Raw genomic sequence first — 27,400 nt, 5'->3', positions numbered from 1 at the left:
CCACTTAAAAGGGAGCACTGCGTCACTCTCTTAATACCAGCCCCCTCTCTTTTAAGGTCAATTTAAAAAGGACAGCATGATTACACACAGTAATGAAAATGACACATAAAAAAGTAAAGAATGGCCTTACGCATCACAGAAAACAGACAAAAACATGGGAGGGGGGAGGGCAATTAAAAATGTTGCTCCAAAAAAAAAAAATCCTGCCCCCCCAGGAACTCAGTCCTAAATCCGCCTATGCTTGTCTTGTACTCTGAATTTGATTTTGACTGTTTCATTAAGAAAATTCCTTTGTTCCTATGAAAATGTTGTGCTTTAAATAACGTTTATATATATACAGGGTGTTCCGTTTTAGCCTGCAAGACCTTTAAACTGAAGATTTTGAATGCTATCTTTTTCTCTAGGCTCAGAAATTTCGCGCAAATTCAAACTTAAAGCAATATTTGGGATGATTCTCCCTTAGGCACCTAGAATGCAATGCATCTAAAAATTGGAAAAAAGGTCAATAACAATACAAATACAAAAGTGACGACCAGCAACAGGCTCTGGGCCCAGCTAGACTGGTCCTAGTCAATTTACAATCCCCAGTGAAGATCAATGGCCCTCTTAAAACTGTCTACTCCTTTGCTCATTACCACCTCTTCCGGTAAGCTGTTCCAAGGTTCCACTACCCTGCTAAAATAATAATTTTTCCTAATATCCATGTTAGCCTGAGATTTAAATAGCTTAAAACAATGACCCCTTGTCCTGTTTTCAGTGCTAAACTTTAGCCCCGTAACATCTCTCGTTTTAATAAATTTAAACAGCTGAATCATGTCCCCTCGGTCTCTTCTTTGCTCAAGACTGTACATTTTTAGCCTTCTAAGTCTGGAATCATAATCTAAGTGGGAAAGTCCACTTATTAGCCTTGTAGCCCGCCTTTGAACCCTTTCCAATACATTGTCTTTCTTAAGATAAGACCAAAACTGAACAGCATACTCCAAATGGGGCCTTACCAAACTTCTATATAAGGGCAGAAGAACTTCTTTAGATTTGTTTGAAATAGATCTATTGATAAACCCAAGCATCTTATGGGCTTTGTTGCTAGCAATGCTGCACTGTTGGCTAAACTTTAAATCCTGACTTATTAAGACCCCCCAGATCAGTAACTCTGTCTGCCTGACTAATGACTGAACCTTGCAAATAATAACTTGTACACTTATTTCCATGCCCTAAATGTAGCACTTGACATTTCCCAACATTAACAGCCATACCCCATTTATCAGCCCACTCCGTAATATGATCTAGATCCTCTTGCAGCTGATTTGCTTGTTCTTCATTTTCTACAGTCCCCATAACTTTGACATCATCAGCAAAACAATTCATGTTCCCAGAAATATTTTTGTGAAGTTCTAGGAGAAGATCTCCTGTATCAAGTAACTCCACCTGCTGTAAATAAACCGCACATGGACATCCCTCGTGCAACACAGTACGAAATGGGAACTATTATAACAACACAGATTCAATATTACACAGTACAAAACTTGAATTTAATACTACACGATTTTGATCTAAAACAAACTTTAAAAGACAGAATTTATTTTTAGTCCATACACTGTTAAAATAAAAGTTATCTATAATCTGTAATAAGATTTTTTCTGTTTTTATGAAACTGATACGAAAATTTGCTATTCTCTGGCTCGAAAGTTTGGTTTGCCCATATAACACAAACTTTTAACTTTCAAAAATTTTACTTTTCTCATCAGTGTTCTAAAAGGAAAAAGATAAATATTGTTTTGCTTCCAATACAATGTAAGAAAATAACATTAAGATTAAACTTAAGCCAAATTTGGAAAATGAAAATTTAAAAAATTTAATGAAATAAAAGAAATGGAATACAGTGCAGAACCTTTTATCCGGGAACCAAAAAACCGGGAAACCAGAAAACCGGAAACTGTTTGCAGATTTTTCCCGCCATTTTTTAAAAATACGCATTTTCGGCAATTTTTGAAAAACTATGTTTTTTTGAAATACCTGAAAGAATATGAGCTGTTTCTTAATAAAGATCATATTACTTACGTATAACTGGGGAAAATATTTACAAAAACGAACTTCAAAGGTTTAACCTTTACGCGGGGCAAAATTTCCGAAATATTTTCTTGAAGAAGAAAGTATTTCGGAAAGAAGAAAGAAGTACACCCTTAAGTCGAAAATTTTCGTGTTTTATTCTAACTAAAAACTAAAGAAATGAATATTGTCGAATTCTAATGCAATATTTTATTGAATGGAGTTTAAAATTAAAGCCGTTTAGAGCGTCAGTGATGTAGCGAAATTGCGGGAAACGCTGAAAACCAGATTCGCGAATTTTCCGGATAGTTAATCGTGGAATCTAGAAATCGTTAAACGCATGACTGTAATTATACTGCAAGAACTCATAAATCAAACTCCTATTGATATTGCAAAAAACAATAGTTATCAATAACCACCGTAATAAAAAACACAAAATCTTTATGAAAAAATTTAGAAAAAAAAACGTGTTCATGAAGACAAATTTTTTCATAAAGAATAGCAGGAAAATCGCACATTTCCGTTCAAAAACTTGTTTCTAGCCCTTCCCTTCATTTTTTTTCTTCGTTTTAATACATCGAAAAGTGGTGTGGTTTTTTTTTTTTTTTTTTTTTCCAGATTGAATGTGAGGGTCTCAGGTCTTATGAATAACTTCAAGTTTTTGGTGTTTAAATTATTCTTTCACTAGTAGTTTTTAATGTTTCGATAGTATTTATAAGCATTCCTGAACTGTTTTCATCTTATTTTAATATGTTTATAAACAATCGGCCAACAGAGGTTTTTTAGCGATTCAGAAAACCGGGAAATTCAGATATCCGGGATAGCGATGGTCCTGAACTTCCCGGATAATTGGTTCTCTACTGTACTTCTATTTATTTTATTTTGCTTTGTTGTAGCTCAGACAAACTTGATTGCTACAGAAAAACTGATGTTCTCCCTGATAATATACGTTCCATTCTTAGTGAAGAAATTTTCTTGTTGTGCATAATAGTTTTAATCTCAGGTATGCAAAAGAATTAAGTTGTATAATTTATGTATATGGCAAATTTAATTGGATCAGCAGAGCAGTTTTGGTTCCCAAATTCCGTTGTATGTTATGCAGGGCCGTGCTTAGGGGGTGGCAAACTGTGCGGCCGCACAGGGCCGCTAAAATACTACAAGAGAATAAAACATCTGTGTGACATAGTACCACTTAGTGTTTGTGGTTGTATTCGGGAAAAGATAAGAAATTAAAAAAACATAAGACAAATTTTCTATTTATTTTCACATTTTTACTTTCGAGAGAAATTTCTAGCTTTTAATTTTTAGTGAGAAAATTAAATTATCATGTAATAATTTCCTATAGTGTTATGGATTTTCCTTGATCATTTTGCAATGTTTAATATTTTTCATTGCAGTTTTATTGTTTTAACTCTAGCTTATGGGCAGTATAAAATATTCTTTTTATTTTAATTGTATGCACATATTTTCTTCGTGTGCCATTTGCTTCTATTGCTAGTGATAAAAATAAGTGAAAAGGCAAAAAAAGGTCAAAATTTTTTCAATCTTTTTTACAACGTTGTTCTGAAGTTAGATTTCGATTTCATAACCTCCCCCGGGCTGAAAACAATGCAGTTTGGGTACATGGCTTTACATCATCTATTACGCCTCTTTCGGGTTCGAAAAATTTTCTTTACAACTAGATTTTATGTCATATTTTTCAACATTAATTTTGTAATAACTTATAAAAATCACAATTTAACTTATACAGCTAGCAAATTCTGTTAATGTAAATTCTCTTACGAGTCAAATGATGAGCCAATTCACGATCCAGAAAGAAATTATTGCAGAAATTTTTTCAACACTCTTCTTGATCAAGCTATTATGTCCACTGAGGAGTGCTTTTAACAAATAAGACTTCAACAAGAAATTTGGATATCTTTGTAATATTCCAGCATCAAAACTTTGGAAGAGCATGACTTTATAACTAATTGCAATAACTTGCCGTTGGAATTAGATGATGTGAATGGAACTGATTTATACACAGAGTTAAAAGTTCTTATTAATTTCATTCCAGAAACTTGAGCTTCAACACTAGATACACTTAAATATTTGTTTAAAAACACACACAGGTTTCAAGATGCTTTACCAAATATTTTAATTGTTTTCATTCTCAAAGCTTAAATTAATTAAAATGTATTTAAGATTAACTATGACTAAATGCTGTAGCATTAATTTTGATTGAAAATGATTTATGTATTTCTTTATATAGATTTATCAAACTTAATTGATCGATTTGCTGCTCTAAAGCTAGAAAAGTTAATCAGTAGATTTTTTTTTTATGTATATCATAATTTATTTGTCTCTAGATTTTTCTTTTTCAAAATAAACATTTAATAAAATGCCAAAATAATTGTCGATTTTTATGTGCTGGGGTTAATGCGGGTTGTAGTGTGGGATTATGAAATGTGTTACGTTTTAGGAAAGAATAAATAATAAAAACGACTATCGAATATTATAACAAATTTTGTACAGGGCCGCTAAAACTCTAAGCACACTCCAGATGTTATGAACCGAAATTTCAGCTATCAGGTGTGGTCAATGACTGGGATGTAACTGACCTACCTCCCCAAAATTTCCTTATTTAGTAAATTTAGTCTGCCAATCGGCAAATGTGGAGACAATGTAGTAATTGCCATGACTTTCCTTTTCATTAGATGTATGTGTGCATACTCATATTTTACCTTTTGGCAAAATTTATAGTTCCATTCGGGAAATTCAGAATTTCTTCCCTCCCAAAATCCCCAGTTTGCATGCCCCTGGCTACAGCATCTGCATTAATGTATTTTTGAAGCATTATTTAGAATCTACCGGCTTCAGTGACATCCAAATAAAAGCATATTTTAAAACAAATCCCACATGATTTTGGTTTTCAAAATTAATAAAACGGTTAGGAGACTACGGCATCTGTCCAAATGCGAGCAAACGAACCTCAGTCATTAACTCGTCCAAAACAGGAGAGATTACACGACACAATAGTCAAAATTTATTAAGACCAGTTTTTTTTTCCCTGGGACAAATAGTATTTAACTTCCAACGTACTTAATGTTGACCAAAAAAGAAGAATCATGTAGTAATAAATGTAATAACCTACTGCATTGCAAATTGAATACAAATTTTGGTCTTTTAAAGGATTCCTGAAAACTAATGTAATTGAAAGCTTAAGATACCTAGTCTATGAGCAGTATTTCCTTTATTCTAACATTTCTTCATAAAAATTTCATCAAACATTATCAATATTGTACAAACATCATTCATTCAAACTATAAATAATTATGTCTGATAAGGTACATTTGACTGAAGGAATAAATGTACAAACTCAATCGTCAATAATGAAAATTTTGAATACCGATTCTGCTTTGTTAACATTTATCCTTGATCATGGCCCCACTTAATTTCGCTTACGCTTTTAGGCCCTGACAATCGCTGAAACTCATGGCAACAAAAAGCGCAAATAGCAAAAGAATGTGTCAAAAATATGAATTACTCTCTTTGTATGTAATTAATGAAGAATAGGTACTCAAATCAGACGCGAAATACGAAAATAACACTTGGGAATCTTGCATCTACAAAGCGTTTGTTTATCAACATGTTCAAAAATCAACCAATGAACAGCCGATATTGCAAACACGCTATCGACCCAGAAAATCGCTTTGAACAAATGAGCTTATCTTGCAGATCAGCGGCAACCCTTTTTTTCCCGCCTGTGACCGGATGTCTTTTCCGAACGCAGCCATTACTTCACTGGAATCACGCCAAGTTACAAGCCAGCAATTCTTTTGGCAGCAAATGCTGAGCGATAAAGTGGCCAAACTGCTAATTCTACACAGCTCTTATGCTATGTAAAAGCATGACGGTTTAAGGCATAGCTGATTGTTTGCAAGCATATTTGTGTGCTTTAATGTTTCTCCACAAGAAATATATTTATTTTTTTTTTGTCGATGTTGTTATGCTATCGACTATGCGCGCATAATTTAATGTTTTGCAACATACAAGTGTTTTAATATGGAAGATATTGAGATTAAACAAGAACCTGAAGATTATGTTGAATATGGAACACCTGATGTAGCATCTATTGCTGATCTCTCATCTTCACTTGCAGATGAATCTACTTCCAATTCGGCTACGAACATTAAAGAAGAAGTCTTAGAAACTTTGTCCCCTCCAAATTTTGATAATATAAAAGAATTTTGCTTTGAATCGGACCATTTAGCTTTGAAAAGTAACAGTGATTATAAAAATCTGCTTGAAGTAAATTCCGTTTTTACTTTTCTAGTTTACCTTATTAAAGCAGGAAATGTTAATCTGAATAAATAGGCCTTGCGTCATTATCTGATCATTCATGTATTTTTAAAGCTTTTTCTGTTCTTGAAAAATGCTCATTGTAGCATATTAACTAGAGATGCATTAATTCAGATGTGCCCTCACACCTCTACTCTCAATCACAAATTCCCCCTCAGCGCAGATCTAGGGAGCGCAAGCCAGGAGGCAAATGCACCCCATTTCTGTATTTTCTTTTCGTTGAAGCTTGAGAGAAAAAAAAAGTTTTAAAGGTGGCAGTATCAAGATTTGTCCCGACTTGGGGAAATTGTAGATCCGTCAGTTTCCTTCAAGATCTTTTAAACTCTCTTGCTTTCAAATTGGGTTAAACCTAACCCTTTTTAGAGTCTCACCCCCCCCCCCAGACATACACACACAAATTGCCCACCTGATTTTGAAAACTTAAGTGCTTTTGCATACAAGTGGGACTAGTTTTTGTTGTTTTCTGATAAAATTTTATTTGAGTATGCACCCTTTGGCCCCTTCTGAAAAAAATTTAAAATTACGGGTCTGCATACTGTACGGCAATTTCACCATAACGTGTGTGACATTTGTACACTATTTTTTCTTTTCACTGGTTTATTGACAACATACATTTCGAGTTTGTGTACTTGGTTACACAGGACCCGTTTATGAACTCACGTCCAATATGACAGATAGCACAGTACAGGGACATAGTGTAAGACAGAATTAACAGCACAGAGAAGGGAATTACAACCAGGGCAATGGGCGGGAATCGGACCCACCACCTCGGGATTACTACAATGACGCGGCAACCAACTGCGCTACCGAGGGCCCCCCCCCCCCCCCCCTTTTTTTTCACTGAGTCAGCATGAAAAAATTAAGCATTGGTTTTTAATTCCTTATTTTACACTCTTTTATAAAACATCATCATGCAAAATAAAATTATTTTCAGTTTTTATAATTAATTATGAGTTTCATAAAACTTGTAACGTGTGTGAAAACTGAAATTTATCAAGTTGTACAATTATTATTATTTATTTATTTTGTAAATTGTGCTGCAAAGTGCTATTTTGTTTTGAAATAATTATGCCGTAGTCTAAGGATTTGTGTTTTATTTTTATCTATCTTTAGATTTATATGATTCTGTGGGGGGGCGGGGGCAGTTATAACGTGTGTGACATCTATAAAGTGTGACAGGCTTGAAAATTTCATGCTACACTTATTTCAAGCTCCCCTTGACAGCTTATTAGTGCTCCTAAAAGAAAAGTGCAAAACAGGTTTAAAGCCTTCGTAACCATAAATATTTTTGTTCTTCGAAGAACAATTCTCCTAACAGTTGAAATTTTTTTTATTCTTCCTCAACCTCCAACAGTCTACAACACTTCTCTCTCATCTCATGCACTCTTAAGTTTGCTCGTTGTTGTTTACAGGGTTGGATCCAGAGATTTGTGTCCCAGGCCACAAATTCTGAGGGTGACAATCTGACGTGACCCCCATTGAGAGACCAAAAGATGGTCTAAGATGACTAAAAATCACCTTTTCTATCCTCGCTAAAGAGAGCCTAAAAACGTGTTACTATGTCACTAAAATGGGTCATTCCATAGTGACTAACCTAATATTCGCAGCTGATTTTCTAACTCTTTTTACTTACAATCAGGAGTAAAAAAAATTTTTTTTTTTGGTTTTATATGCATATTTAACATGTACAAGGTGACTATTTTTCATTTCTACCAAAAATTTGAAGCAGAATAATCGCTGGTAGGTATTTTTTCACCAAAAGTGACATTGTGACTAAGGTAACATTTTTGGAACCCTGAGAAACGATGCTTATGTTAAGCGATAAATTTTTCTGAAAGTTACGCAAGCATTTAAAATTGTCTGATATATTTGTAAGAGGTAAACAGTCTATTTTTAAAAATATACAACATATTTATTACAGCTTTTTTTTTTTTTGCCCTTAGTGGTACTTTTACAAAAGACTGTGTGTGACTAGCGTAACCATTGAATGCATGCATATAAAAAACTTTTTGTAATTAATCTCTTGCACTTTCATTACTTTTACACTCTTTAGAAACTTTTTTATGCTACATTATGTAGTTCTTTCCTTACTTTTTTTCTGCATGAGGGTAAGAAATTAAATGGAAGAATTTAGTTTAAATAACTCCATCTGAATGTGCCATAACAAAACAAAAAAACTGTTTTTACTAACTGAATAATATCATTTTGGGGCTAGTTAAATCCTAAACATCTACGTTTTAAAAAGTTAACCTTATACAAGTTGATAGTTTCACCAAATTCTAGTATTTTGCCAATGTACTAGCAGGGGTCTGTCCAGGATTTTTTACAGGGTCCGTTTTTTGTGAAAAATCAAATAATTTTGTGAAAAATGAATTAATTTTGTGAAAAATCAAAAAATTTCGCAAAAAAAAAATCGTTTTAACAAGAAAATTTTTTTTTTTTGTTAAAACGAATTTTTAGAATTTAGAGATGGCACAAACTGCATCAATTAAACTTAAAGTTGAGTGTTTTCCTCTTCTACGTCGAGAAAATCATTCTGAATTTTTTTTCTGATATTTGGCGGGGGGGGGGGGGGGCATCGCTCTTTCAAGTATCAATATTTATCTACCATTCTACATTATGTTAAATTATACAAGATATATTTCTGTACAGTACTTAAAATAAAAATTGTAATTGTAATAAAATAAAATTCAGAAGAGGGTTCAGCATTCAACTTTTTGACCCAAGACACTCTTAAAAAGCAGAGAATTCCGTTTAAAACTTTTTATTTTAACAAAAATAAAAAGATAATTCAATTGTTTACCTCTTAACAAAGCGTAATAATCATCAAAAATTTGAAAAATCGGATTCCCATAGCGGATGCAAAGAGATCGCAATTCTCAAAGTGAAGGCATCAAAAGTATAAAATGGGCTTGTAAAAGAAATATTTTTGATAAAATTATTTTCAAATTGCATTTTAGAGTCCTATGATAAACATATCATTAATATCTGTGGACACAGTTGACCCAAAAAATAAAATAAAATAAACCATCTATTCAGCATTTTAATTTTTGACTCATAACAGAAAATGGAATTTTGCTTTAGAAACTTGAAATGAGAGTTCTAACAGAAATTAAGAGACTTTTCATTTATTTGAATCCTAATAAAGCGAAGTTAGCTTGAAAAAAGAACAAAATATGATTCTCATATCGGATGTTAAAAGATTGCATTTTTCAAAATGTAGACATCTAAAGAAAAAAAAAACGGTAATTAAAAGAGTTTATTTAAAGTTAATCATCCTTGTTAGCATCGAAAAATCAAAACCCATATAATTTTCTCCCAAAATAACAATTAAACATCACACCGCATCCATCGTAAAAACGCAAATATTGACAAGCTGGCAAAATGATGAGAATATTTTCTAATCAAGTCATTATAAAGGTTCAACGCCAGACGCTAAGTGGTGATAATTTTGAAGTTGGTAACCCTATCTAAAGCGATCATATTTTTTCCTCACCCTTACTGTCCCTTTGCAGTTCTAAGTTCATTTCGCAGATATATATTATTATTGTTTATTAAATCATGAGCGGAGAAAAGTGCTTACCAATGCCTTTTCAGAAAATTTACAACAACACCGCTGCTAATTAGCTGTAATAAAACAAACAACCATTATATTTATTTGGCAGTAGCAATTATTTATCGCTTGCAGGAGCATCCCAAGAGTGCCGTTTTTTTTTTCAAAATTTTATAATATATGTAAAAAGAACATTCAATTTTATTGGGCCAACATCTAATCTTTTAGAATAAACATAGTTCTTTTAAAAAATAGCGAGATCTTTTACATTACACAAGAAAGCTTAGACACATGTTTTTTGCATATGCTAAGCCTTTTCTATAACCTTGCACATTTAGAACCAGAAGAAAACCCCGGATGAAGTTTTTGCAAACTGTTACTGGATTTATGTACTTGAAAGTATGCTGAATGAAAGTTGCTTTAGATCACAATTAGGGCTTGTTGAAAAAAAATTTTTGAAGCTGAGGTTGACATTTCTATGGAAAGACCCGAATTTGCTTTCAGTGTTTACCACTCCTTTCCCTATCATCCCCAAACATAGCTTTAGAATTGCATTTTCTGAGTCTCAATTCTAAAACATTCCACGGAGAGCGCCCTGAACTATCTTCACTTCTCTATTTCCTAACATCAAGAAATATACCCTGAAAGTATTGGACTGAAAATTTTCTGAAGGAGAATACCCATCCACTTCCCTCTCTGCATATAGCCTAAAATTCCGTTTTTAAAACTTTAATATCAGAACTGCCCTGAGTATAACAGGGGCAGTTCATGTTAACACATCCTGTATTTTTATATTTATCTATAAAAGCAGTATTTTTCAAGAAACAAATGATCAGTATGCTATTATATATACATACTAGTTTGTTTATGCTTTACAATTACTTTTCCAGGCTATTGTTATTCTCGAAGCACAGCGAGCTCAAGCCATTAAAGATATGGACTGTCTTTTAGAATGTCAAGAAACGGCACTGTCTGATCCAATTGCTTTTGCGGAAAAGCTTCAGAGGAAGGAAAACTTGAACATCCCAGTTCCTCAAAAACTTCACCAGTTGCCTGTCATTGACTGGAGTAAATATGCTCTAAGTGGAAATGCATCTGCATTTGGAAGAAGACAATTAACTCGTCTGTCCACAAAGACTAGCCAAGATTTTTCTAAGTTTAGTATGTTTCTTTTTTTTACTTTTTTTTTACTTAATGCTTTATTTTATTTATTTATTTATTTATTTATTTTTGTAGATATATTACTTTTTTTATAAATTTGAAATTTCTCATAACTAATTAAAATTTATAACATTCTTAGATTACATAAATGTAATGAGTATGTTCGAGCAACCAGTTAACCCCTGCCCAGGCTTTCCGGTGACTAACTAGATCTCCCGAGAGGGGTGGATACAGTGGCTCCCAAACTTTTCCAGTTTGCAGCACCCTTTTACGAAATACTATTCCCTCATGACAACCTAGTCCATTTCTATTATGTTCATACATTGATGCCATGCGGAACCCCTCATCTATCTGTGTGGCACCCCAGGATGCCGCGGCACCCACCTTAACCACGTACACATAGGGCTTTTGTACCTCGCAAATACCCGCTCCTGCTTCGAAAAAAACTAGTTGGAAAATTCACCGCTCACATGTAAAAAGAGGTTGTACCCAGGATCGACGAGGGGCCATGTCAGCCAAGTTGGAATTTAAAGGGCCTGGCTCAGGATTGGAGTAGTATAAATTTGACGTTTTATGGTGGGCACGAAGAGGCTTGGCAAACAAACAGACAACTACCTTGGCGACAACCCCCATGGCCGCCTTGTCTCTCGGCAGCCCTGGTTGTTTCCGAGCAAGCGGTTTTACCCGCCATCCATAGTATATATATATATGAAGGTAATGGTTAAAGTATAAATCCTTTTTTTAATGCTTCTTTTGACCATCTGGGTCATTTTAATTGTGTTTCAGAAGATTCACATGTAATACATTTTCTTCTAAATAGTATTATTTTGTATTGCAATCTATTTATTATATTATTGTAAATACTCCTTGAGCAAAACAAAATTTTAATTAATGTTGTTTCATTTTGTGAGTGTAAGTAGGTAATAGTTTATATATAAAAAAAAAATATCCAGTAATTTTTCTGTGTTTAATTCGTAGCAGCTTATTATCCCCAAAGCCTTTTTTTACAAGTAGAAAACAAACATATAATCTGTCAGCAATTTTTAGGGTGAATGATGTTACCCCAGCAATTGAGTGTTGGACATTTTCTTATCAGAGAAGTGTTACATCATCAATAGGCTTTAGAAACATTTAGTTTACGCCCTTTGATTCGCTCACGGCGTCTTTCACCTGAACCACATAGCGGCTGGTTGCCGCTGTATGGCACTTGTAATTTTCTTTGCCATGTTTGAATATCGTGATAGCCTTTACTTAATTTTATAATTGGGATAAAACTGATTATAGCTGAAATACATCAGCCAAGTCATGAAGCGATGGCGAGTAACATGTTATTTGCGCCACTTTGTGGTTGGAGAATTACTTGAGTGCTAAGCGTGCCACTCTTACTTGACTCGCTGTGGTATACATCTTGAATGAAGAGCAGGGTAACAGGAATTGATTGAGTGCACGCGGCAGTGAAGTCATGAAATTCATTACCATCTTTTATACAATTTATAGAAGATAAATGTCATTTCTTTCAAAACTTGATTTTAAACTTTTCTGGTGCAGAGTTTTTTAATTAAACTATCTGTTGCAGTGTATAATACGCAAACCAAAAATTCGAAACTTTTTCAACACATAATCAACAGGTTATATAGTACATGAAGAACAGTAGTGTTTTCTCTATTTTTCTATGTTCTGTATTACTGTTGCAATCAATTTCATAGTCATTTTTAGTTGTAAATACTGATTACATTTGCAGATAATAAAGGAAAAACTGCACGCAATAATGAGACCAAGTCATCAAAACTTAATCAATATTGGACAGCTGAAGAACAGAAACGTTTGGAAGAACTGTTGGTACAATTTCCTCCTGAAGAAGTTGAAACGCGTCGTTGGGAAAAAATTGCAAATTGTCTTGAAAATCGCACTCCCATTCAAGTATGTCAATTGTATCATATGATTCTTAAAAAATAATGGCACAAATCTAATATGTATGCTTCTCGCATACTTTTCTGTTCGCTCCAAAAAGTATTGCCAAGAATGGGATGTTCAACATCTTTACTTAAACAATTGCACATGTTGTACTTCCTTCTTAGCAATGTTTTGTATACTTTTTTCTGCATCTAATATATATATAGGAGAATTGGATTCATGAAAATCTTCGAATTTCCACGGTTTTCAGCTGTGCTGAGTCCGCTTTGACCATTTTGAAATGACTGTATGCATGTGACTGGTTTTTAATGGCCGCTCTTGAGCGAAAACTACTGTATGAAATTGAACAAAATTTGGTATACATATCTACCCCATGTAAATTGGTGCCCATTAGTTTTTGACGGCAATTCGTCCATGGGAGTGAAGCAATCGGAATGTTTTCTCCATTATGTGTGCCTGTTATATCACTGGAAGTGTTGTGCATAATCATACAAAATTTGGTCCATATGTTGATCCTAAAGGGTACAGGTGTTGACTTAGTTTTGGTGCAAATAGTTTAAAAGGGTGTTAAGCAATTGAACGTTGTTTCTCGATAATTCAGAATTAAAGAAAAATTAACCCAACATATAGACAGAGGGTTCAAGATTGATTTTGGTGCCACAGTAACAATAGTGTGTATTAAAAGCACAGCAAAAAGAAACATCACAAATGCTGCTAAAATACCAAAACTATATACTATATTTTACCCACTATATATTGCACAAGTGCGAAATACCAAAGTTTATTTCATCGCAATTGTGTACATCAAATGATACACATTTCTGTCACGTAATTTCTTTTAAAATACTATAAAAAGTAATAAAGCCTAACAGTATTGTTTGCCTGCATAAATTTTGTTTTAAATATTTTATTTTAGTAATTTATACTTTCAAAAAAATTTTGGCGGTCCAGTTTTTGATTTTACTTGGCCTGGGCCTGGATCACAGTCTGCCAGTGGCCGAACTCTTTGCTATATATTAATTAGTTATTGCCATTGAATGATCCTAAACTTTGCAAGTTGAAACGAAAATAGTCAAAATTAATGAGTTGCAAAAATGTGTAAGATAAAAAGCTGTTTTGCACCAAATTCAAGGGATTCATGTAAAATTTAACTAATAATTTGCTTAGCTTGCTTTATATATTGTTAACTTTTCTTCATTTTCCCTTTCTTTCTTTTTTTTTCTTTTTTGAGCGAGAAACATGTAAAGGAGTGAAAACTAGAGCTATGTTGCTTACTGGCTAAGTTTTTTTTTTTTTTTTGAGGGAGTGAGAGATGAAGACAGTATGCTGAAATTCGAGTTTCTTGGCTTTTGTACTACTTAAGCTTGAGCATTTTTATTTTTCATTATCGGTAAAATCTGAAGAAAGATGCTTTATAGAAAATCAAATGATTATTTCATGCCCAACTGTACTGAAAACATTGAAGTTGGGAGTATATAAAGCAGTGTTAGAAATCAGAAAGTAATCCTACTAGGCCTTCGGACTAATCGTACTGTTGCACAAACAACATCACTGGGCCACTTTAAATTTAACTCTAAATAATATTTGTACGTAAACTTATTTACATAAAGCTATTTAAAGAAAAAAACTAATTGTAACAGAAGTCAACTGATGGTTTGGCTATTAAATAGCCAAACTTGGGCTATGCTGATACTTGTGAATTTTTTCTAGTTAAGTGTGATTAAAAAGTAGCCAGCGGTTGGTGGTCCTGCGGACCATAGATTACTTTTTTATGGTGATCTGAGGCAGGTTTCACTGGTTTGGGACCAGCAGTTATTTTGAATGCTGTAAAGCATTACTGTCTAGTGATCATATGGGACATTGTTTCAAAGATGGGAAATCCTGCATTACAACTACAGATGCTCATTGGCTGATTTGTACATTCAGAGTCTGCCTTCAGAGGGCCCTTTGCCTATCATTATTGAAGAGTTTTTGGGAAACATGTTATATTTTTAATAATTGTTAATAAGTACTCATCTCCATTTATTAAGATATTGGGGGATTTGAAGACTTTAATATTTTATATAGCCATTTTCATGTGATAAAGGTGTTTTAAAATTTTCAAGATTTTGCTATTAATAAATGTTTATATTCTTTCAGGTTGCCAGTAGAGTTCAGAAATACTTTATAAAATTAATGAAAGCTGGAATTCCTATACCCGGAAGAATGCCTAGCATAGCATATCTTCGAAAGGTAAAGTCATAAATATAGTTATATGAATGCACTCTAATCATTTAACATGTTCAGTGTTTGAACTATCGGTATTTTGATAAGGCAAATATTTAAAGGGTTGGTACGTTTTACAGCCCTATAGCAAAATGCTTTGCAGTGTTCTAAACAAAAGGTTTTGCAGTGTTTGAACAGTGGATGAGCATAATGCTTGTTTGTGATAAACATGTAATAATAAAATACATGCAATCCATATTATTTTTTCTTCATAACAGAAATATACATAAAATTTTTACTATTAAACAAGAAGCCTTTCTATATCATTACTACCAGCTGTTTTTGTTCAAAATGTAAAAAATTGTAAAAATCAGTCAAAATCATTCAAAGGTTAATTTTGAGTAGAATGTGTTTCCCTTTAGAAAATAGAGTTTCAGTAAAGACCTCATTAAATGTAGAAAAATATTTAAACCCCACTCCAACCTAAAGACAAAAAGAACTTTATAAAAATACGTATTACAAAATTATTTTTAAAAATAACACTTCAAAGATTACTCCTTTCCTGGGATCCAAACTCATTTGTACCAAATTTCACAGCTTAAGGGCCTCTTAATTCTAGTAAAACGGCCGTTTTGTATGTTTGAAAAGTCTTTTTCAAATTTTTGGTCTTGTAATGTTTTGCTCTTTAGCTCCAGGCTTGAATTGAGCATAGGACATTTGTTACATTGGAAACCCTTATGTCTGCTACACTAATTACAGGGGTGATTGTGAGTTCATCAAAAAATACCCGAAAGTTTCAAAGCGAGAACGGGGGGGGGGGGTAATCTTTGGCCCCTATTACTTAAGTGCACCTTTGCCATAGTATTAAATAGTTCTGAGTCAAAATATTGTGTGCACATTTGTTTAAATTTTTAATGGGTTACAAAGTTACTTTTGAGTTGGCGTTATACAACTTATCTTGACATTTGTCCATCTTAAGGGATAGGTGTCTATCTTAAGGCTCTTGCAGGTATATTTGATGAGTAATATACAATTTTTAAAAAAATGCGGAGGTAGGGTTATAAAAGCACAAAAAAAAAAAACATAATTCCGGTATTTTCGGACATAAAAATACCGGAAATACGTCCGAAAATACCGGAAATTCGGGTAAAATACCGGAACACAATCACCCCTGTAATTAATTGATAAAATTGGAACTAGCTCTATCTGATGCAGAAAAAACAGCTCTTTTGAGTGACATAGGATGGTAAGGTGTGTATTAAATTTTTTATCCCTTCAATAGGCAATTGTAACATTTTGCTTAAAAAATGAAATTTGAAAAAAAAAAAAGGTGAAAACTTCTAGATCTCGAATAATTTTGTAAACAATTTCAATATTTTGGACACTGTGGGGTCTCTCTGGACTTATAATTTTTCCTAAAAAACCAGTTTATTGTTTCGAAGCAACTCAAGGAATGTTTCCAACAATTTCTCACACCCTTCATAATTTCTCTTGGGGGTTAGAATAGGAGGGATTCGGTGAAGCTTATCTACTGTCATTTTCCATTCTAGAGCCTGAGGGTGTCAGAGCCTGGGGTGTCAGTTCTGAGCAGCCCAAAAATCTCAATCTTTTCGCCCCCTTACATCATTTCGTTGGACTTTTTGACACTATCTCGACCTCCGTAAAAAGGGAAGGTGAACGGAAAACCCCTTTAGAGACACAAGGAATGGTGCAATCCTTTGTCCAACTTCTTTTGTTTCGGGGCGCTTGAAACTCGTTTGAAACCATTCTGCAACTTGGTAATCCAAATCTTTAAGTTTAGTTGTGGTAAATCACTACATTTTGCTACTTCACTAGAGCGTTCTTTTTTATTCTTCATTCTCTATAATTTTTGGCTCATTTAAAAAATAATATATATATATATTTTATTGTATTAAGACTTCTTTTCAACTTTCATTACATGTTTCCACTTATTTTTAGCTATCGTGACTAATTTTTAGAATATTATTTTATTATGAGTATGACCTTTGTAATCTCGAAAACTCGATTTCTCAAATTTTTGTTTACCGTCCCTTCGATTATGTGATATCAAGAGTATACTGTAGTATGGATTGCAGCCTGACGTTTAATAAAGAACATGAATTTTTCACCATGCATCTCTTCAATCCTTTGAACAGCAAGATAAAGCGCCAAAATTTCTGCATCAAAGTTGTCTGAATTCGAACTCAATGGTTGTTTAATTTGAAAAAAATTGGGAGAAGATGCCGGAGCCCGCTCTTCCAAAGCTTCCCTCAGCCAATCCATCGATGTAAATGTGTACCCGCTTATGATCTACCTTACGTAAATTGTGGCAAAGAGGATAATTTGAGTTCTGCTAGAGAAGACATTCCCTTCTGAGCAAAGAGGACATGGTGGTAAACAGGGACTGCATATTTTATCATACCCTGTATATATCTTTACTAATAATAAAGCTGGAGGTCTCTCTGTCTGAATCTCTATCTGTCAGGATATCTGTGATGCACATGGTGCCTAGACCGTTTGTCCGATTTTCATGAAATTTGGCACAAAATTTGTTTGTAGCATGGGGGTGTGCACTTCAAAGCGATTTTTCGAAAATTCGATTTTGTTCTTTTTCTATTCCAATTTTAAGAACATTTTACCAAACAAATTATTATAACTAGGACATGTAAATTACCAAATTATCATAACCATGGCTGCCACACTTTTTACCCCTCTTTTTGCAGCTGCATTTTAAAGTCCCTTCATCATTGATGCCAGGATGGAGGCTTAAAGCTTGCCAAAGCGTTGGGGAAGCGAGTGTCACTCCGCTTCTGACTTTACTCAGATCAGTGGGTGTAAAGTCAAGAGAAGTCTGTGAAAGAATGTTTATTTTCTTTCTGAAGCTAAAAGCGAAAATGAAAATGGAAACATGCTTTCTCCGCTGAAAAACTTGTTTCATGTTTCGCACAATGATTTTCCCTAATGAAACATTGATTTGAACTAAAAGGCGAAAATTATATAAATAAATGTGAATCTCTCACTCTATGCCTCAAAAAAGGTCTTATTCTTCTTAGAACAAAAAAACTGGCCCATCTGCTAAAGTTCAAAAGTTAACTGTTTTTTTTTTTTTTCAAAAAATAACTAAATAACTTATTCAACCTGTTGATTTCAACCATTCTTATATTATTCTGGAAAATTTTGTTAAAGTTTTTATCACAATGCATCTTATAGCTAAGAATATCATACCTCTTTTTTTTTAATTACATTTTTTTTTTTGTATGAAATATGAACTACTTGTGTAACATGAACTATACAATCTGAAGCTTTTTTTCTGCAGTAACAAATAGTAAGTTTTTTTATTATATTTTATTAATAGGTTCTTTTTCTACTTTCATCTCCTAAAAATCTTAGACAATGATATGTTATTTTTTTATTTAGTTTTTAATTTTTACTCAATGTTACAATTTGGTTTTACTATATAGTTACAACATCAACTAGTATGTTGTGGCCATCATGAAACTTTGTTCTATATTTTTTTTTTTTTCTGATCCCTCCCCATGCTTGACGAGGAAGCAATATTCCCAACAAAAACAAAATTACACATGCAAAAATTTGACGACCGTCCCAATGTCTGAATTATTGCAAAAGCAAAGCAAAGAGCGAAAATTGAAAGTTATTTTCAAAGCCTTGCTTGAATTAATTACAAATATTTTATTTGTTAACAAACATAAGATGGCAACAGTTAAAAATTTTAAATCATTGAGATAATATTTCCGATCATTTCCATACAATTAAAATCACGAGAAATACGCAGACGACAATCTATTACGATTTATCTTTCTTATTGTTGCATTAATAAAACTATTTTTATTCGCTAAAAAATAATGATAATAAAAATAAATCAGCACCTCTTGGCGCGATTGGCGCCAAAGTTGAACCAAAGCCTGTTTACATATAGATTCACATATATTCCAAATTTCAACCAGAACGTAGCATTACTTCTTGAGATAGGGCACTCACAATGGAAAAAAAGAACGGGCGATTGCGCTACCCCCTTTTTAGCTGTTGACACCAAAATAAAATCAGCTCTTATATCCACTAAGGGGTACTTGCCGGTAAATTTTTCTTTCATTCCGTTCATTATTTCTTGAGATACAGCAGGCACAACTGACGACGAAAAACGTTCTATAGCTCAACCCCCGTTTGAGTTATTGACACCAAAATTGAATCAGCACCTGTTCTTGTTAATGGCAACATATGGACCAAATTTTGTTTGATTCCGCCAGTTACTTCCTGAGGAATAGCAATAACGCGTAACTCAAAAAACGTCCCATTGCTCCACCCCCCTTGGAGGAATTCGCGCCAAAAACCAATGGGCACAAGTTCACATAGGGGCACATATGTGTACCAATTTTCGTTCGATTTCATGCCGTAGTTTTTGCTGTAGCGCGGCCACAAAAAACTGGTCACACACAGACGTGACACACACACATACACACATACATACACACACACAGACAGACAGACATTTTCCAAAAATAGTTGAAATGGACTCAGCACACCTCAAAACGTTCGAATCCGTCAAAATTCGAAATTCGAAAATTTGCACGAATCCAATACTTTCTTCTATGTATTAGATATAGAAGAAAGTAAAAATTAGCATTATATATGTCTAAAACATCAAACTAAGCACTAACATTTTGGTGTCGCGAAATGGAGCCACATGCTTTTTAATCCTGGCCAATTTTTAGAGTGGCACCCATGCATAACGTGGAACCCTAACATGGGCGAGCAAATTGGCAAGAAATTCTCCATCCATTATTTGTAAATATACAGGCATACCTTTTAAATGTTTTCTATTACGGGCAAAGCCGTGTGGGTACCACTAGTATGTAATATAGTAGGTCTGAAAGAGAAGCTCCTGCTACTCAGAGTGTTCATAAGGTCAGTAATTTTCTGGAACTCTGATAAAAAATTACGTTGTGTTTTAAGTCTTAGAGCAGCAGGGTGATAATTAGTCCATAAACCTTCTTTATGCAATAGTATTTCTCCGAGAGCCAAAGAAGCATCGAGTCTATTGTCATGTAAACAGGCAACACCGGTCTGTAATTCCAGTGCAAGTTGTTGAGAAAGATCCCCCAGTAATAAGTCAGAAGGGCTGTTCACTTATCGGCCGTCCATCCCGTTTTTCGACGTGACGGACTGCCGACAAAAGCAGCGTAGCTTTCACATAAGGTCGCCGTACATTAATCATGTGACTGAATTCACCCGCTTGAGAGAAGAGAGCGCTGCTTAGCAGAAACCAATAAAATGCCATCTACTTTTGACGGCCGTCAGATATCAAGGTTCTTCTCTTCGAAACCGGTCCCGTCCAAGATGGCTTGCTGTCATGGCAACCAGCAAAGAAAACCTGTTTTGGGAGGAAAGAAACGTGATGGACGGAAACGGACGGCCGATATGTGAACAGGCCCTGAGGGCACTATTTTGAGCAACATCAATTCTCGACAAACTACTATCGGAGGCAGTAATTAAAACCTCAGACCCATTGTCAAAGATCGGTCGAATGTATGAATTGAAGGCCATAATCAAAGCATCTTGTGAAGTGCCGCATTTTACACCAGCAAGTGTCTTTAGTAAAGCAAGTCATCCAGTAGTGTTTTCAATAACGTTTGAGGCCTGTTAAATCTACTTTAGTTTTGTATCCAGAGCAATACCTAAATAATTTGCACAATTGTTTCTTTGAAGACACATTTCTATATTTTAGATTATTTTGGTGGTGTTTGGTACTCTAAGTAAAAAGCTCACAATTAATCTTGTCTATATTCACAGAAAATCCATTATCTTTAGTCCAGTTTGATAAAATGTCTAGTGCAGCATTTACAGTATTTTCAATAGTCTGAAAGTCAGATCTAGTATTCCAAATGATCAGATCGTCAGCATGCAGGAGAACCTGTACATCCAGACAAGCATTTGAGATGATAAAAATAAGGTCAAGTTGGTTAATGACCTTATCTTTTAATATATAGATCTTTTATTTTAATATATAGCAATAAAACCGTAAGAATGTTTTGTACTTTTTTTGAAAGAACTGCACAATTAATATAGCAATTTTTTTCAAAATCTAATTTATCTGAAACTGTGAAAAATCATTTTTTCTAGCCTCGTCGTAATATTATTCGCCAACAACCAAGCACATTTTTGGTATCACATACTCCACCTGTTTATATGCCAGATGTAGATGAGGACTATAATTATAACTATTCTCAGCCTCAAAGTGCAGATGAAAATTCCATGGAATCGAAAGTCGAACAGCTCTCCGTAAGTAATTTACAATTGATTATGGTCCTAACCCTTCCAGCGGCAGTGCCATGCCCACTCAGTATTACACTCCATACACTAGCTCAAGCATACATGGACTTCCTGCTAGGAGGGTTGTTTTCTTAAACATAAAATTTTTTACTGTAGCATAAAATTGTTTTTAATTGAATTGGTTTCTATTCAAAGGATGATGATGAGATTGGCTTCGAACATCGTAATACTGCAGAATTTCAGGAGTTAATGATGTTGAAGAAAGTTTTAAAGGAAAAGTTGAAATCATGTGGCTTAGCTCAACATGTGGGTTACAAGGTAAAAAACTTTTCTGAACATTTCATTTCTTAATATGATATTTATGTTATTTATTGTACTATTGATTGAATAATTCTTTTGTTTATAGTGTTGTCGCTGCAAAAGTGAACCAATAATTGGAATAAGATGGCATTGTACAGAATGCAAGCCTCCACAAACTATTGACTTTTGTGATGATTGTGTTGAATGGTATATAGTATTTTACTATTTAATTTTTTTATGTAACTTAATTCTTCAAATTTTAATGTTTGTGTTATTTTATTCTTGTGTAAATTTCATTAAATCAGATACATCAAAACTTTCTATCAGAGTAGGTCCACAAGTAGTGGAATATCTACTAATTCCATGCTTACCAGAATTAGGGGAAAAATCTTTACATTAAAATTAATCTTTGTCCAGTAACCCTAAAAAGTTGTGAGTAGGTCTGAAAAAGAAAGTTTGCCGTAGTCCATTAAAAATAAAGATTTTTTTCTTTTTGCATATCTCTATGCTAAGGAGCTAAAAACATCAATTTTCCTTTTAATTATTTTGAATAAAATACTTTTTTGCTAAGATGTCCTTTTTTTCTGTGAAAAAATCCTACATTTTGACTACCAAAATCCACCGATCCCTGGTACTGAATTTTTTAAAAAAGCTGTAGGTAGTATTCAGTATCAAATACTGTTATGAGGCACAAATTCAGTGATTAATGAGGGCGAGAGAAACATAAAATAATACAGTATGGTACATACAGAAGTTTTAATAAAATTCAGTGCTATAATAGTACTGTACAGTCGATACAGTAATTATATTTATAACTTGAAAAGAGAACATGATAAGATTGTTATCAGTTTTCTCCTGACAGTGCATGCACATCAGGCAATTTGTGTGAAAAAGAAGAAGAAAAATAACAAGTTGACCTTCTGTTTTCTCAGATCTAATTTGTATCCACTAACAAAGCAATGTTTAGGTTGTGGGAGCTTCTGCTTTCATTGATGCTAAACTAATTATAACATATTATAGCTAATATTAACAAAACCAATATTTAGTAGCCAATAAGGAGAGAATTACAGTGTTGCAAGGGAGCGAGGAATTTGTGTTAGCTCTAAAATTCGTTACTCTTTAAAAAACTCACGTTATTGTCATTTTGCCCAAGTTGAATCGTATTGTAGCGTGAGTCCACTGTATTCCTTTTTGAAACTATTTCTTTATTGGTATAATTAGTTTGCATTAATTGTTGAACGACTTTTTAGCTTTTGTGTTGTTCAAGTACAAAATCAAATGATGTTAAGCAATTATTCCTATTGGTTTATATTCATGTTTCATACTAAAAATATATACATCAGAGCTTTTAGTGATTAATTATAATTGTTGATTTTATTATGAGTTCTGAAATCTTAGTTATAAGTTAATACATAGAGGCAATGCCAAATGAATTTCACTCTCCCACTTGAAAATATTTGTTTTCATCTGCAATGCATTCAAAAATATGCACAATACACTAAGGAGCCAAAACATTATGACCAACCTAATGTTTTCAAAGATTTCGTCTGAATGACGTGGGGACCAAATGATGAAGTGGGGTTGGTATGTAACTAGGACTGGAGAAGGTTAGGCTTCATTCAAGCCCTTTCTTTTGCGAATTATGGGAAAGGATAACAATCTCAGCGAATTTGATAGAGGGCAGATTGTGATGGCTCGGAGACTAGAAACGAGTATCTCAGAAACTGCAAGACTGGTAGATTGTTCACGATCTGTTGTTGCTAGTACTTATGCAAAATAGAAAAAGGACGGTGAAACCACTAGTAGGAGTAAAGGTGTTGGACGGTCACGCCTCATCAAAGATAAGGGACATCGGAGACTTGACCGCTTGGTGAAGCAAAATCGGAAGCAGACAGTTGATCAACTGACAGCTCAATACAATGCAGTTGCGAGCGAAAGTGTTTCCAAACACACAGTTCAGCGGACACTGTTGGATATGGGACTGTGCAGCAGACATCCCACTCGTGTGCCTCTATTGACCAATCGTCTTCGCCAACTATGCCTACATTTGGTCCGAGAACACCGATACTGGTATTTGTATGACTGGAAGAGAGTTGTCTGGTCCGATGAATCTCGATTTCTCGTTCATCAAATGGATGATCGTGTCAGGGTTCACTGTCTTATGGGCAAACAGTTGCTCCCGTCTTGTACCATTGATCCTAAACAGGCTAGTGGTGGCAGTAAAGCTAAAAAATATAAAATTTCCCAACAAATCGTGGAAAAATAATCAAAAAGGAAAATTCTTAATTCCCCTGATTACAGAAAAAGCCTCAAAATAAAGCAAGAACTTTGTTCACAGTCGAGAAAAAAATGGCAACAGATCTTTCTTCTCAATGATTTTATTCATGCTAATTAAAACCTTTACTTAAAAATGCTTCTAACTTTTCTCCTGGTGATTTTAAAATCTGGAGGAAGTAAATCTACTTCAGGGGTATGTTTTGCGGGCTTTTGAATGAGAATGAAATCAAAATAATAGGATAACAATTTCGGGTAGAAAGGGCTATTTAATGCCTTTTTTCAGGTCCTAAAATTAAAATTTGAACTGTTCGGTACTTTTTTGGCGTTTGAAAAATCCCTTATGTTCCGTCTCAGGTGTCCAAGTATCTCCTGCCAAATAGGTTCGAGATCTGACGTAAATTGGATTTGTGTAGGGAACATAAATATGTTTTATTTTTATAAATGTTGCACCTAGTCTGAATGTAGACAGTAAACTTGGTTTTTAACATTCTCTTTAACCTTTCAGTTTTGATTACAGTAACCACCCGATTACCCGCGGCATTTCACAATTTCAAAAATAAAACATACAGATAAATACACATTTTGAACTTGAAGAGTTATATAGTTTTAATGTGTGCGAATATTTTTGAATTTTGCAAGGTATTTCAGTCACTAGTATCGCTTTTACCTAGTTTGCGGGTTATCCGCATTTACCATGCCACCCTATTTTGCAGAAAGTTGATTGATGAACTGTAGTTTATACTTTGAAATCAATATGCATATTTAAATATTAGCTCATTTTGCATTTTGACAGTACTATGTGCATGAACATAAAATGTTCCTTTTCAATTTTGTTATTCAATTCTTTTATGCTCTTGGTAGAGATTTTGAAACTAAATCACTTATTTTGAGTTATTTTTCACTAAAATTGCTTTTATTTACTTTGTTATTATGATCTTAAATATATTAAAATGTTCTGTATTTTTACCATAACAGTATGCATGAAGTTGGACAACATACGGCAGATCATCGTTTGGAAGCCATTCATAATGCTAGCACTGGCTTTCTTGATCGAGATTATATGCATTTCCTTGGAAGTGACTACAACTATCTGGACCCAAATTACATGCCAGCGACTTAAAAAGAAACAACTATGTACAAAATCAAGACAAATTTCAATTTTTTAAAACTCATTTATTTATATTTCAATACATCATCTGAATGGCACAATATTTGTTCTGTAAATAAAAAACTTATTATAAGTTGCATTTCACCCTCCTCTCAATGATGAGGATTATGTTAAATTCACCAAAGTGCAACATTTATGAATCTCCTTAAAATAGAAGCAACATTTCTAATAAATACATGAAAGAGAACTGTAATTTTTTAAAAATGATAAAATCTTATTTTGCAAATCAACTTTTATTCTTTTAGTGTAGCCTCAATCTTCAACTTTTTTTCGAAATACCTGTTTAGCACTTCTTGAATGACTTTAGCATAAAACCACAATGATATTTTATGTATTTTCTAAATAGAAAAATAAGCTTTCTTCATTGTTCTTGCTGTAGTTTATTGTAGATAGCCCCTAATAGAAAAGAAAATTATTTATAAAAATTTAAAATCCAAAAACTGAACTTATAATTTATTTTTTCAAGAGATTAAATATTAATGGCATCTTCCTTCTCTCCTGTAAGTTACAATTTTTCTACAGCCGTCTCTTCACAAAAACATGAATGCCACTAATAAGGAAACAATATGAACTTTTTTTTATAAAGGAAAAAAAACGAAACAACATCTGATACACATTGAGGACATCGAATTTCAGGTAGGAGTTGCATTATTCACAACTTAACCATTATCAAGATAAATGCAATTAAAATATAGCATATAATGGTATGTTTCAAAAGTGTCAGTCCTGAAATTTGGTGACCTTTCCCAAACTCCCTAACTAGTTTAAATACAGTTGGCTCTCTGTTTAACGACACTCTATTTAATGACTTTCTCTATTTGACGACGGCTTTTCACGGTCCCAGATGGCCCACTATAGTGTTAAAAGCATTCTATTTAAGGACGATTTTTTGTGGTCCCTTGAAAGTTGTTAACCAGAGAGTCAACTGTATCTCCCAAGTTTATCAAAACAACAAAATTCCCCCAGTCGGAAAAAATCTCTACAGTAAAGCGATGGCAAAAAAAAAAAAAAACCTTTTCATATCCGAGTATAAAAATTACACGTGAGTAATCATTTTTAAAACATAATTATTCAATTTTTCTTTGAACTTATATTTTTACTTAATGCAAGGAATGTTTATTATCTCTTATAAGGGAAAAGACTAATAGTCTCTTTTAAAACATAAAAATATATATTTTTTACTTGGGGGCAGGCCCGCACCAAGCCTGATTGGCGCCGTCGTGTAAATTTATTTTGAGCGCCTTTATGCAGTTGTGTTCAAGAAAAATATGTTCAACACCTGCAGTGAGGTTTTGTAGATAAATATAATGTAAGATAAAATACCTTAGGTATTTAATTTATTAAAAAAAACAATGTGTAGACATTTTGTGCTTTGTTAAAATGTACACTTAAGGTTTTTTTTAAAAATAGCATTGAAAGCAAATTTATACATGCATATATTACATACATATTATAGTAAATAAACTGATTCACACTATCAGCTAACAGTTAAGAAATAGTCACCGGAAAATAGTGATAGGGTGGGGCACTTAAAAATTGTATTTCCATATATTTTTCTTCAACTCTTCATCAACCTAAACAGGCAATTTTATTCGATCTTAAAGAAGAAAGGAGGAGAAAAATTCCGAGAACTTCTCCAGTATTTTCCGAAATTGATGTCTTATTTATTTATCAGAAGCTAATGCTTCACATACATTGAGGCCTACGTACATTGTGCCTTGCCTCCTGACATAAACAGGATAGGAAGCCACGAGAAGGAAAGAATACCCAGGGCACCGGCGAGAATTGAACCCGCAACCTCCGGCTTCGAAGACGAAGCTTCTACCACAGAGCCACGGAGGCCCCTATTAATGTCTTAAAGACCGATTGTAGACCATACTTGTTGCAGTTAGGACACATAATAGGGTTCAGGGAGTTTCTGATTAAGCGTCATCTCCCAATGTTTTAAAATTAAACTCCTAAAAATGAAGATTTTAGACAATCATAATGGCATTAGAATAAAAAGATCAGAGGTTCGTCCTAATTTTTTTGAAATTGTCGTTGTAAAAACTCAATTTCCATCCTTCTTTGGTGATATGACAGGGTTTGGGAGCCCCTCCCCAAACATTTTTTGAAATTAAAGACTTAAAAAAACAATTGTAGACCAT

General features: G+C 33.7%; 1 protein-coding gene across 1 annotated transcript; it reads left to right on the top strand.

The window, feature by feature from the left end:
• Positions 1-6,076: 6,076 nt before the first annotated feature.
• On the top strand, positions 6,077-25,267 carry LOC129221223 (ZZ-type zinc finger-containing protein 3-like). Its single transcript, XM_054855676.1, has 8 exons — positions 6,077-6,336; positions 10,831-11,101; positions 12,843-13,021; positions 15,155-15,247; positions 21,359-21,517; positions 21,704-21,826; positions 21,915-22,015; positions 25,061-25,267. Exons 1-8 carry the CDS (start codon positions 6,091-6,093, stop codon positions 25,203-25,205), a joined length of 1,317 nt encoding a protein of 438 aa, XP_054711651.1. The 5' UTR covers positions 6,077-6,090; the 3' UTR covers positions 25,206-25,267.
• The last annotated feature ends 2,133 nt before the right edge of the window (positions 25,268-27,400 follow it).

Source organism: Uloborus diversus, chromosome 4 (assembly GCF_026930045.1).
Source record: "Uloborus diversus isolate 005 chromosome 4, Udiv.v.3.1, whole genome shotgun sequence".
Classification (NCBI taxonomy): Eukaryota; Metazoa; Arthropoda; class Arachnida; order Araneae; family Uloboridae; genus Uloborus; species Uloborus diversus.
This window is presented reverse-complemented; position numbering and strand designations above follow the sequence as displayed.

Coding starts and splice junctions, on each gene's coding strand:
- LOC129221223 (XM_054855676.1), top strand. CDS start 6,091: ATGGAAGATATTGAGATTAAACAAGAACCTGAAGATTATGTTGAATAT. Junction 13,022..15,154: donor AAAATCGCACTCCCATTCAA/GTATGTCAATTG, acceptor ATATTCTTTCAG/GTTGCCAGTAGAGTTCAGAA. Junction 22,016..25,060: donor TGTGATGATTGTGTTGAATG/GTATATAGTATT, acceptor TTACCATAACAG/TATGCATGAAGTTGGACAAC.